Source organism: Maniola jurtina, chromosome 8, assembly GCF_905333055.1.
Source record: "Maniola jurtina chromosome 8, ilManJurt1.1, whole genome shotgun sequence".
NCBI classification, from domain to species: domain Eukaryota; kingdom Metazoa; phylum Arthropoda; class Insecta; order Lepidoptera; family Nymphalidae; genus Maniola; species Maniola jurtina.
Genome location: NC_060036.1, coordinates 651,299 through 665,292, shown reverse-complemented (window position 1 = coordinate 665,292; position 13,994 = coordinate 651,299). Strand labels below are relative to the sequence as shown.

At 36.1% G+C, this 13,994-nt stretch overlaps 1 protein-coding gene across 1 annotated transcript in view; it reads right to left on the bottom strand.

Annotated features, from left to right (window-relative positions):
* Positions 1 to 1,099: 1,099 nt before the first annotated feature.
* The window catches only part of LOC123867687, a 40,016-nt gene continuing 27,121 nt past the window's right edge, over positions 1,100 to 13,994 (bottom strand). Inside the window, exon 4 of the mRNA XM_045909868.1 lies at positions 1,100 to 1,303. Coding sequence (XP_045765824.1) covers positions 1,100 to 1,303 — 204 coding nt within the window. The remainder of the gene's footprint in view (positions 1,304 to 13,994) is intronic.

The following is a 13,994-nucleotide window of genomic DNA, read 5'->3' as shown; positions in this document are numbered from 1 at the left end:
AGGCACAGCTTATACTGCCTACTGGATGGATCGGAATGGGAATGCAGATAGATTTTATGATGTTGACATACACTCAGAAATGGTTTTTGAAAATTCTGCCTCTGAGAGGGTAATAAAATAGGGGTTTGAAATTTATGTAGTCCAGTAGATAAGATTTGTCAATATCAGTACAAGGATAATGTCTTTGCTTTCCTCTTACCGATAACGAGTATCATATCCGTAAGAAGGAAGTCTCTTATATAATATACAAAGGTATATTCTTATGTAAGTATACCTACTTGTTATGGAGAATGTCATAATATCAAATGCGGTAACATCAAAGAGAAAGGACTTTGAATACAATAATATGGATACGAATTTGTTTGCCTCGATGGTTTGGTTTCAAATGTTAAGGTTGCAATACACATAAACGGATCGGTACATTCAATTCGCCAATTTTTATTGAACAATTGATTGATCTCTTCAAGGCAACATGCATTTGAAAAAAATATTTTTGAAAACCAACCAATTCATTTTAAAAGTTACTAGCCAATGCCCGCGACGCCGATCGCGTGTATTTAGGTTTTTCGAAATCCCGTGGGAACTCTTTGATTTTCCGGGATAAAAAGTAGCCTATGTGCTAATCCAGGATATTATCTATCTCCATTCCAAATTTCAGCCAAATCCGTCAAGTAGTTTTTGCGTGAAGGAGTAACAAACATACACACACACACACACATACACACAAACTTTCGCCTTTATAATTTTAGTGAGAAGTGTGAAGTGTGATTAGTGTGAAGTGTGATAGTGTGATAACTGATAACCCTTAAACTATCTTAAACATTTTTATTTTAGAGCAAATGTTTAGATAACTTCATGCGTAAATAAACTACAAAACTATACTACGACTTTTGAGTAGGTTCTCTCCCATGCACAACCGCGTGTTCAAGAAGAGACCGGCCAAGTACGAGTCAGTTTCGCCCAGGAAGGGTACCGTATCATCGTACAAGAATTTCAAAATGTTTAGTACCTACTTGTTGTTATAGCGGCAATAGAAATAGATATGTGTAGCCAGCCAGCCGACAGCTGGCTGACGTGCGACGGTTGTATCTTGAAACTTCTATAATATATAGTGCAGATTCCTAAACGCTCCGTTAGTGCGATTCAGATTTGCGTGTTTTACTTGAGCTTTAGCTGTAACGTACTGGTGCTGCCATCTAGTGTGAGATTGGTGAGTGGCGTCCAGCTTGGGTTCGTGTATCAAGTGACTATTGATTGATTCCTTCGTATGAGTGAGAGGCGCCACTGCTTGCGGGTGTGGCGACTGCAACAATATAAAATGATACTGACAGATTTTCAGGCCTGTAGCTATTATGGTTAAAGAGATACAGACGGACGGACGGACAGCGGAGTCTTAGTAATAGGGTCCCGCCTGGCACCCTTTCAGTAAGGAGCCATAAAAAGCTAAAGCGAGTATTGGTATACGCGGATAGACCGAGCAGCCTTTTTGTCGAACATTCATCTACATAATCTGATTCTACCCGCCCGGTTGTGCCGAGCCATCTATGTGTGTAGCGACCCTTACTCTGCGCACAGAGACAGATGCCCTACTTTCTTTGGAGGCCATCTTATTTCCGTTTGATAATACTAATTTCCTTGACAGCTTTGCATTTGCTTAGGCCCCATAACACGACGTATTCAATTCTCTTAGATTTTTTTTTAATTCGTTGCCAAGTTAACCAAGCTGTAACCTGGTTGTCTGTCTGGTGGGAATTTTCGGCCGTGGCTAGTTACCACCCTAATAAAAGTGTATAACTGTCTATCTGTCTACTAGCTTTTTACGGCTTATCAACTAAACCGATTTTTAGCGCCCGACCCAAAAAGAGGGGTGTGAAAAGTTTAACGTGTGTATCTGTGTATCTGTCTGTGGCATCGTAGCTCCTAAACGAATGGACCGATTTCAATTTAGTTTTTTTTGTGTGAAAGGTGGCTTGATCGAGAGTGTTCTTAGCTATAATCGAAGAAAATCGGTTCAGCCGTTTGAAAGTTATCAGCTCTTTTCTAGTTTTCTTATAGAGATTTTTGATTTGGGGGATTTTAAATTTTAAGTTATAACGAAATTTTGTTCAGACATAGTTTACGTCCCCGAGACGAATATAAGTTACTTTTTAACCCTTAAAATTAAAGCTTTCCCATGGGAATGTTTTAAACCTAAATCCACGGAACTAACGCGAGAATCTTCTAGTAATTAATATAAAAAACTGGCCAAGTGCGAGTCAGACTCGCATTGAAAATTGAAAATACTTATCACTGGTTCATTATTTTTGAGATGTACCCACAAATAAGACCTACCTACCTGCCAAATTTCATGATTCTATGTTAACGGGAAGTACCAAAAAAACCTATATTTTTGACAGACACGACAGACAGACTGTTTTTCCTTTTGAGGTACGGAACCCTAAAAATATCAACAGTCAGTTTAACCTTGTAAACATTATAATATAGACAAACAAAAGTAATTTACCTCTTTGTAGTTCAGAAGCCGAAGTTGAAAGTACAATAAAGAATTAGCACTACCATATTTTAGAGACCTTTGATCCTTTGACCTTAAAGTTCGCAAACTAAAACTTTCGATCCTACAGACAGGATAACGTCTTTGTAGACATTTTAATCAAAGTTCGCGGAGCAACCTGTATAAAGGTTGTTTACGACAACTTTATAGTTAATTAGATAGCTTGTGTTTTGCCTAGCTATGGCATCTTGGATTATTATCAAACTATTCTACAATATTAATAATAACGTAATTTATGAATTAATTTATAACTAGGTAGATATTTACTCTGCTATCCTCAGAGTGAACTGCTATCGTACAGCAGGGCTAAGGTCTATTAGACCCGTACGTAATTGAAGTTTCACAGACAACAAATAACAAAGAATATTCGTTGTAATAAGTTGAAATACGAAATGTAACTTGAAAGGATCAAACGTAACCAATTCAAATATAACTTTCCTATTAGGTACTTACGGCGTAAATACCTACAGTCGGTGGTGGAGCGTGAAATTGAGCAGACTTCCCCGTTTCTTACAAAGCCTTCCCTGAGTGTTTGACTTCACGTACCAAACGTGCTACGAGCTAAACGGATAAAACGACACTTACCTGTAAATACCGACAAAGGGAGGAAAACATCCCGATAGCAGTTAAATTCGCACGATTTTGAGACAATTGCTGTGAAACTTAGCAGTTTCTCAACAGGTGGGCTTAAAAATAAACATGAGCAAGACGAAAATCACACTAACACACTACTAATATTATAAAGGTGAAAGTTTGTGTGTGTGTGTGTGTGTGTGTGTGTATGTTTGTTACTCCTTCACGCAAAAACTACTACACGGCTTTGACTGAAATAGATTAATTAGCACATAGGCTACTTTTTACTACTTTCTACTTTGGGAAGTCGCGGGCATCGGCTAGTTATATCTAATAAGCTGATTTCCGCGACTTCGTCCGCGTGGATGTAGGTTTTGAAGATCCCGTGGGAACTGTTTGGTTTTCCAGGATAAAAAGTATATGTGCTAATCCAATAATACTAATGCATAGATTAAAATATTGCTTCACCATCATCAATCACCCGTCGTTGGTTCATTGCAGTCTTTTCACCACGCTGCTGGCCAAGCGCGGATTGGCAGATTTCACACACCATTGAGAGCATTATGGGGAACCTTCAGGCATACAGTTTTCCTCACTATGTTTTACTTCACCTTTAAGTATAGTTAGTGATACTCATCTTTAAGTATAGATAGACCTTTTCCTTCACAATTAAGTATAGATAAGTTACAGTAACGTGCCCGGCATTGACCGCAGGACCCTCCGTATAGGAGGCCAACGACTTAACCATTACATAGTAAAAATATTGCTAGCTATAATTTAAATTTAGTTTCTTTTTCAAATTAAATACTTAGATGGGAATATAAAACGATATTTTGAATAAAAACCATACAATGTAGGAAGTTACGCCGGTCCCGCATCAATATTCATTGGTAATATTTTATTTACAAACTATATTTCAATAACTTCTATTCATTGCAGAACGATATTTCAATACATTTTCAAGGAGACTTGTGTTAGCTTTATACTCGGAATTCGAACTGGATAGTTTATTATAAAAATATATTATGAAACGATAAAAGGCGACTGACTGACTGACAACGCACAGCTCAAACTACTGGACGGATTGAGCTGTTTGCCTAATGAGCCTAAATTCTTCTTATTCGGAGAAGAATAGCGCAGGTCATGAGATGTTGACTCTATAATGCTCAGTTGCCATCTTTCCAATCTCTACTTTTCTCTTGTTCGATAATATTTTTAAGATTAGTGTTATCAAACAGACAGACGCAATAAAAAAGCAAAAATCATTAAAAAAATAATACTAACTAGCTGATGCCATCGACTTCGTTCGCGTGGATTTAGGTTTTTTAAATCCCGTGGGAACTACTCGATTACCCGGGACAAAAAGTAGCCAATGTGTTAATCCAGAATCTAGAAAGAGTAACTAACATACACACACACATATATACACGCAAACTTTCGCTATTATAATATAAGTGTGATAGTAATAAATAAAAAATAAAATAAATATTTTTTCAAAAAAAAAAAATCTATTTTGAAATAATAACTCGCAAAATTTAATTACCATACAAAATGAATTTCAAAAGGTAAAACTATACTGTGTTAATGTAAATATTTACTACATTCGTATTTAAACAAGGACTTCGTATTTCACCGACCTTCGTATTATATGATTCATAACCAACTTCCAAAAAAGGAGGGGGTTCTCAATTGAGAACCTCCTCCTTAAAAAAAGATTCAGACGAATTCGTCAGGATCTTTTTTTCCAATAGTGACGTATTTAAATCTGAAAAACAAATACATTATTATTAGTGCAGTTGGTAAACAGAGATAAGGAAAATTGCTCTTACTCACTTTTCCATAAAATAGAGTAGAGTTAGATACCGGAAAACCATAGACTACTATTGATGCTCTTTCATAAGCTTTTTTAGGGAACTTTGGTAGGAAATTGTTTGTTTTATCTGTTGATGTAAGAGATAGTTTGTTTATGAAATCTTTAAAAAAAAATAGGGCAGAATTGTAAGTAATATTGTAAAGGAATTTTAGACCTGAATGTTTTATTTGAATTTCAATTTGATCAATCTGTTAAGATTGACAAACACGCAGTGATCCTATAAGGGTTTCTTTTTCCTTTTGAGGTAGAGGACCCTAAAAACGTTAATATCACGCCTTGATAAACCAGACAGTTATCAACTTCTCATATAATAAAGTAAGCTTCACGCGTCTCATCTGACCGACCGATCTTTCAAAGATTACTTAACCCTAAAAGTATCGCTACATCAACTTTGATGGAAATACGACTATCTCGTAAGTTATCAAGGGTCAACTTTATTAATACCCGACTGAATTTTCAGTGGGCTTCTTTTCAGACTTGCCAGTTATTCGCTAACTCAGTGATCGACACTAAAAGATAGCCATCAAACTTATTTGACATTGGTTTGTTCTACATTGCTGCTTCACTGAGTGATATTAAAATAATTTTCGTAGAAAACCTTCAATGGATTAAAAATAAATGTGAAATAAGTTCAGTGTTTACACCGTACTGACGCGTTTGGAACCCACTTATTTTTATTTTGAAGTTGACGAAAATATCACAGAATTTCAATGAATTTGTCTGGGATTTCGCTTGTTCTTATGAAAGTAACTTGTAATGGTTCTTAAAACTCCAGTGGGAATTTTATGTTTTTTCAGGATAAAAATACTGTATGCTTGTCCCTGCGGTCCTGATTTCGCAATTTCATCGAAGTGGATTTAAGATTTTTAATAACCCCGTGAGAACTATTTATTTGATTTTTCGGAACAAAAAGTAGCCTACGTCCATGCCTGAGATACAAGCTCTGTACGAAATCTCGTCGAAATTCTACCCCTTAGAAGCCCCTGTAAGTACCTACTGAGTAGTATGTGGTGTGATTATTGGAAGGAGTCATGAACTTCAGAAATGAGGACTACATCGCAGAGAGAGCTGTGAAAGAGCCTCGTTATGTTCAGTTTTGTGTTGCAGTCACCAGAATGTATCTAATGAGCGGTTTCATGGTGTAAGTGGCACAGGGTCAACGATGCCATTTGTGTGAACTGCTTGAATAAATGTGTCACGGAAACCTACATATCTAAAATAATTATACCTACCTACAAAGTATTTTTTACGACAGCTTATAAAATTACAACCGGACTGTTCCCGACTTTGCATGGGCTAGACTATCCATTCTATACAATAAATTACCTGTATCTAGTCTTTACTAATAATAATTATACAAATATTGGCTGACACCCGCTACTTCATCCGCCTGTATTTAGGTTTTCTAAATCCCGTATGAACTGTTTGATTTTCCGGGATAAAAAGTAGCCTATGTGTTAATCCAGAGTTATAGTCTATCTCCATCCCGAATTACAGCCAAACCCGTTCTGTAGTTTTCGCATGAAAGAGTAACAAATATACACAGTACAGACATACAAACTTTCGCCTTCATAATATTAGTGTGAACTGTCTGTCTACCAGTGTTTCACGACTTAACTGTTTTACAGATTTCGAAAGGATACAGAGATTACTTGCATCCCATAGTCATAATCATAGCCATAGTCATTTATTCATAAATATACATACCTACGTCAATTCCAGGGACAGACATAGGCTAAATATCTCAGAAAAACAAAAAGTTCCCACGATATTTTAAAAACTTAAATCCACGCAAATGATGTCGCGCGTATTTTTTAAATATAACAGCATTTTTTTACTTTATCGCAAGAGTGGGGATATAAATAGTCGTTTGGGAGTCCGGTTTTTTCATGTTGGCTATTTATCACTCTCAGAGGGCGGAGGGTTGCAGAGGAAAAGAGAGGCGTCTGGAGGGCCGAGTGAAAATAATATTATGATGACAAGCACTTACGATTGTGAGGGAGTGACTCGACGGAAACTGACGGAAACAACGTTAGAGGGTGGAATTTTGCGAGAGGTCATTTTATAAGGTCAAAAGTCCGAATTGCGCTTTGCCAGACTATAAAAAACTACTATAAGATGTAGTAGTCCTATTAATTGCGCCTAAATGCGGTTCCATAAGCGTTTATAGGATTTCTAACAAAAATTAATACTCCTACGACACTTTCAGGTGCATATTTTGCTACTTGGGTAGGTAAGTACAACAAAGATAGAGAGTATTCATGAAAAAAGCTTAACAGATATCATTAAGTTATATTTATATAATATACAAGTATTTATGTATTAAACTATACATAAATAGGTAAGCATATAAATATTTTTGCGTGTTATCAAACATTTTTATCAATAGTTAACTTAAAATTATGTGTTACTAGAGGATGCCCGCGGCTTCGCTCGCGTGGATTTCGGTTTCATTTAAATCCTGTAGGAACTCTTTGATTTTCCGGGATAAAAAGTAGCCTATGTTATTTTTTGTTATGCCCCGGGATGCACCCCAGGTCTGTACAAAATTTCATTAAAATCGGTTCAGTGGTTGGGCCGTGAAAACGTAGCAGGCAGACAGACAGACAGACAGACAGACAGACAGACAGACAGACACACTTTCGCATTTATAATATTACTATGGATTATATACCTATTTAATTTCTGTAGCAATCCACCGCAGTACTGGCTCACTAGACTGGAAAAATACTGAAATAATTCGGAACAGCTGTGATACTTTCAATGTAGTTAATAAATACATTTTGAAGTAAAATTATTTTCAGTAAATTACTATTATAATTTGCTTTCAAAATACAAAATTAAACTTTAACATCGTAACGAAGCCCCGAAGGTTTTTGTGGAGAATTTAATAATATACAAAATTAATTTGTTATTATGATTTTAATCATGGAAAGATCACCTTAGTGAAAATAACTTAATTAAGAGATACCAAGCATCTTACTCATCTAGAAAATAATATTTGGTTTATTCACTGAGGAGTTCTAAGAGAAACTAAATGAAAAGTGGTATTAGATTAAAAATATTTGGAAAAGCACTCTGAATAGCTTCAGTAAAATGTAATTAAAGAAAAGCTTAAAATGAAATTCTTTTCACTTTCAAATATTTAAGAGAGTAGGTACTCATTTGGTCCTGAATTTATTAAATTGGACATTATGACACACTAGCGACCCGCCCCGGCTTTGCACGCTTTTTTGAAAATAAGATATAGCCTGTGTCACTCAGGAATAATTTAACTTTCTTCTGGTGAAAGGATTTCCAAATTGGTTCAGTAGTTCCAGAGATTACTTCCCACAAACAAACTTACAAACTTACTTACTTAATTGGACTCTATACATATAACATTATATAGATTTGACGAGTCATTCCGAACAAAGAATTTGGCGGGCTGTTACTAGTTTTGACACTGTTAATTACAGCTGTGACACAGTCAGACAGACAGACTGACAAACTAAACTATTGTATAAGGGTTACTTATACAGTATTTTAGTTTTAAGAAAAAAAGGAACCCGTCTGGCTGCCGTGCCTATCAAGTCTCATCAAGGAAATAAAACTTAGAATCAAGTAATTTTTTAGGTAGCTTCTTATGGCACAATTAAAGGGAAAAATGTAAAAACCGTTATTTTTGGTTACATCACAAAAAAAATGTTATTTCTTGTACAAAGGTACGGAACTCTTGTGATGGTACGGTGTGATCGTCTATACTAGTGGTTAAGATTAGGCATTATGAAGAGATAAAATAAGAAATAAACTCAGCTGAATTATAGAAACACCTAGGTATTTAAGTCATGAGTTATTTACAAGTAATTATTTGGTACAGTACGTTGGGTGAACACGTAGACTTCTCGACCAGCTAACAGGTTTACACGGATTGAATTATAAAAAATTAATGTAAAATTTCAACTCCTCAAAATAGATATAATGAGTGGAGAGATTTGCTAATTTAGAACGTCCTGTTAGTGTGGAAAATCAGTTGATACGTGTATTTGCCTTATTTAGGCCATCGGTTTGAGACCAACCGGCATTCCTCAAGCACGGGGGGAGCCCTACACTGAAATCTCAGTCTTTTAGCATTGTTATCGGGGCACAGCACTTGGACTCTCCTATTTCGCTGCGAAGCGGTTTCAATTTGCCTAGGTACGGAAACCTAGGTTCTTTTCAATGAGCTCTGGGCTCGCCCCAAAACCATGGTATTTTTGTATATTTATATATTTGTTTGATTGATTGTCAATAAATTGGCCAATTTATTAGTTCGGAGAGTCCAGCTGTATAAAGACATGACGTGTTTGCTTTGTGCCGGAATCTCGCTGCTGGTACGTCACCAATCAACCATGTACCATAATATAATATCAAGCAAAGAAATTACAAAGTACAGCAAAACTAGTATTTTTATCTTATCAAAACTCGGTGATTCACAAATTCAACTGGCGTCGGTTTTAACAGATAATGTTACCTAAAATGCTGTTTGGGAAAGATCGGTACACAATAAAAAAAAGGTACCTACCTGCCTCGCCATCTGTCCTCCGGAGGCAGTGTGTACTCCATTGTCTCGTTCAGGGTATTTTTAGTAGGTAGATGAAATTTAGCTGTTACTCGAAAGTAAAAGGTCCCTTTGTCTTTAGCCTGAGATTCGAACTCAGCCGACTCTATTATCTTTAGTAGTGGAGAGCATTCTTGGTAAATTAGGTACTGATCGTTTTGTGATAGTAAAAGTATACGGAAAAACCATCGTGAGAATTTCACATAATGGTATAAAATACCATATGATGAAGGAAAACTTGATCGAGAGTTCTCTATGAAGTCCGCGCTCAGTAGTGAGCCGGTGAAAGCTGTTCATGTTGATGAAGACGATGTTTATACCGTGGTAGCTAGTAGTTTATAGCACACCACCTTATTTTAGCTATTGAGTGATTTTTCTACCAAATCAATAATCGTAACGACAAAAGTCATTCCATCGGACAGCATTAGACTGCTAATTCAATTATAATCCCTATTTAATGCTGAATAAGAGCTAGTATTATAATTAGATGAATTGCTGAAAAAAAAACTAGGCTAAATTTTACTTAATAGTAAAGGAATTGTGATTGGTATGTAGGTCATATGAGAAAATCTTAATATTGGAGTTCAAGTTAGTTCGATACATGGTTTCTTTGTATCAATGGCTTTGTTAATATTATAATATGGTAGTCTAGCCTCCAAACAAATTGAATCTCCATTATTAAATGTCTAGGAAATGTATCTAAATATAGCAAATAAAAGATGACAGTTATACCCAAGTGCATTTATTTCTGGTAAATAAGTGTTTATTTACTCATACAGTTGAGTATTTAGAAAAAGAAAGAAGAGAAACTGAATTTATTATTTAGACTGGAAATTAAGTAACTTTATTATATTAATTAATTCCCGGCCGAATACTTGCTTCCTAAGCCATACTAATTATTGAAAGGGAAAAGCAAATATTCAGAACGAAAAACCCTTTCGGCTTTAGATATTATGTATAACCTTATGTCCTAAATAGGTACACACATGCCATAAATTTTAATTATTCTATGAATCTAACCCTACACATGACAAAGAAAAGTCTAAGAACACACATTATGTATAAATTATAATATATTCATTATTTGTTCTAGATATATTTGAATCTTAGTTCCACAAAGAGAAATGTCCCATTTCTCTAATTTCGGATTCAAAATCTAATAGCTATACACAATATTGTAACACCTCCTAATATCTCAAATACCATCTCTAGTTTAGTTTGTGAGGTAATTCTATACTCAAGATTTTTGGAACTGATTTTCAAATAATCTAGTTTAAAATATAATGTAAATTAGTACATCACCCTATATCAGCTTCTGCTGGCCCGGATACACACTATTTTATTCTATTTATAATTTTTCTATTATTAACTATACAATTGCAATATACACTTAATATTCACTGTTAGGCTCTACCGCACGTTGAGCCAGACCTCAATCGAATGTTCCTCTCGGTCCCCCAGTGTAGACTTAAAACGTCCACACGGATATCTTTGTCCACGCCCATGATCTGAAATGCAAAAAAAAACCAGCGAAATTTCGGTTTCTGATTGGTTCACTCTTGCGCACAGAATTTCTCTGGCTGATGGCTAATTGGCTGAAAATAAAATGTATTTCAAACTTCCCTTAATGGGCCGTACCTTTTACTTTCTCACGCCCTTGCCTTGCCTAGACCACTCGCATAACACGTGATTACAATTTTGTACACTTGTAGAGATTTCTAAGTTAAAATTTACGACTTTTATCTAATTTATGACCGACCCTAACGCAATTTAGCTTTAGAGCAATTTATTTTGCCCTTTTGTTTTTTATACTTCCTTTCCTACAATTACTCAGAATCTTAACTAATTTATTTCTTTTCGTGCGAGATTTTTGTTTTTAAGAGCAAGGCTTCAAATTTCCGACAGTCATAAAACCGTATGACGGATGGCAAGGCCATCTCACGCTCCCCCAAAATAGATTTTTAATACACGTAGCTCCTTTTGTCCCTGCAGCTGTGCTAGTCGTTTCAAAATCTATTTTTCCCCTTATCTGTATTAGAACGCTAGTATCAGACCTCCTACGCCTATCTATTATACCCTCGGGCATGACCATAGCTATTTAACTCAGGTATCTCTTTGTTTAGTGTACCCCAAACTACCTGTTTTCTGTCCCTTTTAATACTCTAGTTTTACCTATCTTTCTATTTATCTACATAGTACCTAAACAAATGAATGGCATTGTAGTTACCCTTAACTTTACCAGTATGAACGTCTATTAATGTATATACATTATTATATGGAACTGCCCCTATTATGTACGGTCCTTCATATAAGCGCATGAATTTTTTTGTCAACTTTTTATCCGCATCTGACTTCGTAAAAGTCTTAAGTTTCACTAAATCTCCGATTTCGAATTGTATTAACTTATGATTTTTGTTATAATGTAATTGTCTACTTTCGGCCGCCTTATCTATGTTTTGTCGTGCCTGCTGTCGAATCTGTTCTAACGGTTCACCCTGTAAGTCTGTCCTCACCGATGAGTCAGTGTTGAAATCAGTCGATAGCAGAGTACGTTTTCCATATATAATCTCGTTTGGCGAATATCCCGTTGTAGTATGTATTACCTGATTATAACAATCTTCTATATCCGATAATAGATCTACCCATGAACGATGCGATTTGTCGCAATACGTCCTGAATAATCTACCTAACTCTTTATTAACCCTCTCTGTCGAATTTGGCCGCGGATTTCTAACAGATGTGTGCGTTAATTCGATACCTAGTTGGCGAATACCTAACTCGAAAACTTTTGAAGTAAAGTTCGCGCCTCTGTCTGAACATAATGTCTTAATTGTGACCTGCTTATGAAACTTTTTTACACAAGTTAAAGTAGCCTTCCCACTAGCCTGGCGTAGTGGGTATAGTCTGATTAACTTACTATAAGCATCTTGCATTACGAATATGTATTTAAAACCAAATCGTCCTGCCGGTAAAGGTCCAAAAATATCGCAAAAAACTCTCTCCCCTATTTCCTTCGCTATTACAGTTTTTATCGGCCCCGTGTGCGTTTCCAAAGCATGCTTTGACTTTTGACATGCCTCGCAAGCTCTTACAACACGACCTATTATACGAGACATATTTGGGAAATAATATTGACGTTTCATCAGAGCATAAACCTTGTATCGCCCGAAATGACCTACTTCTTCATGTATGCTAACTATCAAATCCCTTAGTATGTTCTCGGGAACATATAATCTTAAGATATCCCCTTTTATGTCTGTTCTATAAAGAATCCCTTCTTTAAGCACGTAGTACTTTGGTTCAGAAGTGTCTGCTGTTTGCACGCGTCTAATTATCTCACTAGCAGTCTTGTCGCGACTTTGATAACTACCTATCTCTCTCCATCGCTCCCGCACTAATCGTCCTAATGATGTTTTAAATAGATTCATTTCAGGCCCCGTGACCTTGTTAGTTAATACATCAGTGGTCCCCTTTAAGTGTCGAGACAATACGTCTGCTACAATGTTTAGTTTACCCTTCACATGTTCGACTGTGTAATTAAATCGCCCTATATAATGTACCCAACGTATCATCCTAGCGCTCAATAGTTTGCACGTCTGCAAGAAAATCAGACTCTTATGATCAGTCCTAATGACTAAATTCGCTCCTCTCAAATATGTTTCAAACTTTGACAAACTGAAAATGATGGCCCATAGTTCTTGTTCAGTAACTGTCTATTTGCGTTCTGTCTCTGTCAATGCTTTACTACAGAACCCTAATATTTGTTCTTCACCTGCTTCATTCAATTGATAGACATAACCCGAAACCCCCAAATTACTGCTATCGGTTTGTAAATAATAAGTTCCCTTAGGATCTGGGTGTACAAGAAGTATCGTGTCTATAAACAATTTCTTGACCCTTTCAAAACAATCGTTAATTTCCTCTGTCCATGACCATTTCGTATTTTGTTTTAATAGGTCACACAGTGGTTTAACCTCTTCGCTATATTTTGAAATAAATCTTCTGAAATAATTTATTAATCCCAGAAATCCTCGTAATTGTTTTATAGTCCGAGGTATAGGGAAGTCTAATATGGCTTTAACCCGTTCAGGATCCATACGTACCCCGTTAGTATTTACTATGTGTCCTAACAACTTTACCTCTACACATAAGAACCGACACTTCTCTAACCTTCCAGTTAAACCTGCGGTTTCTAATTTATCTAACACTCGATCTAAATGTTCTAAGTGTAACTTCATGTCCCCCGTAGTGAATATGACTATGTCGTCTAAATAGTTTACGCAAAACTCTCGTACTCCTACTAGGATATAATCCATTGCTCTCGAGAACCCTGCTACAGAAGTCTTTAAACCTTGAGGTAGAACATTATAAGTATACGTCTTCCCCATGAACGAGAACCCAGTATACTTCCTAGAATC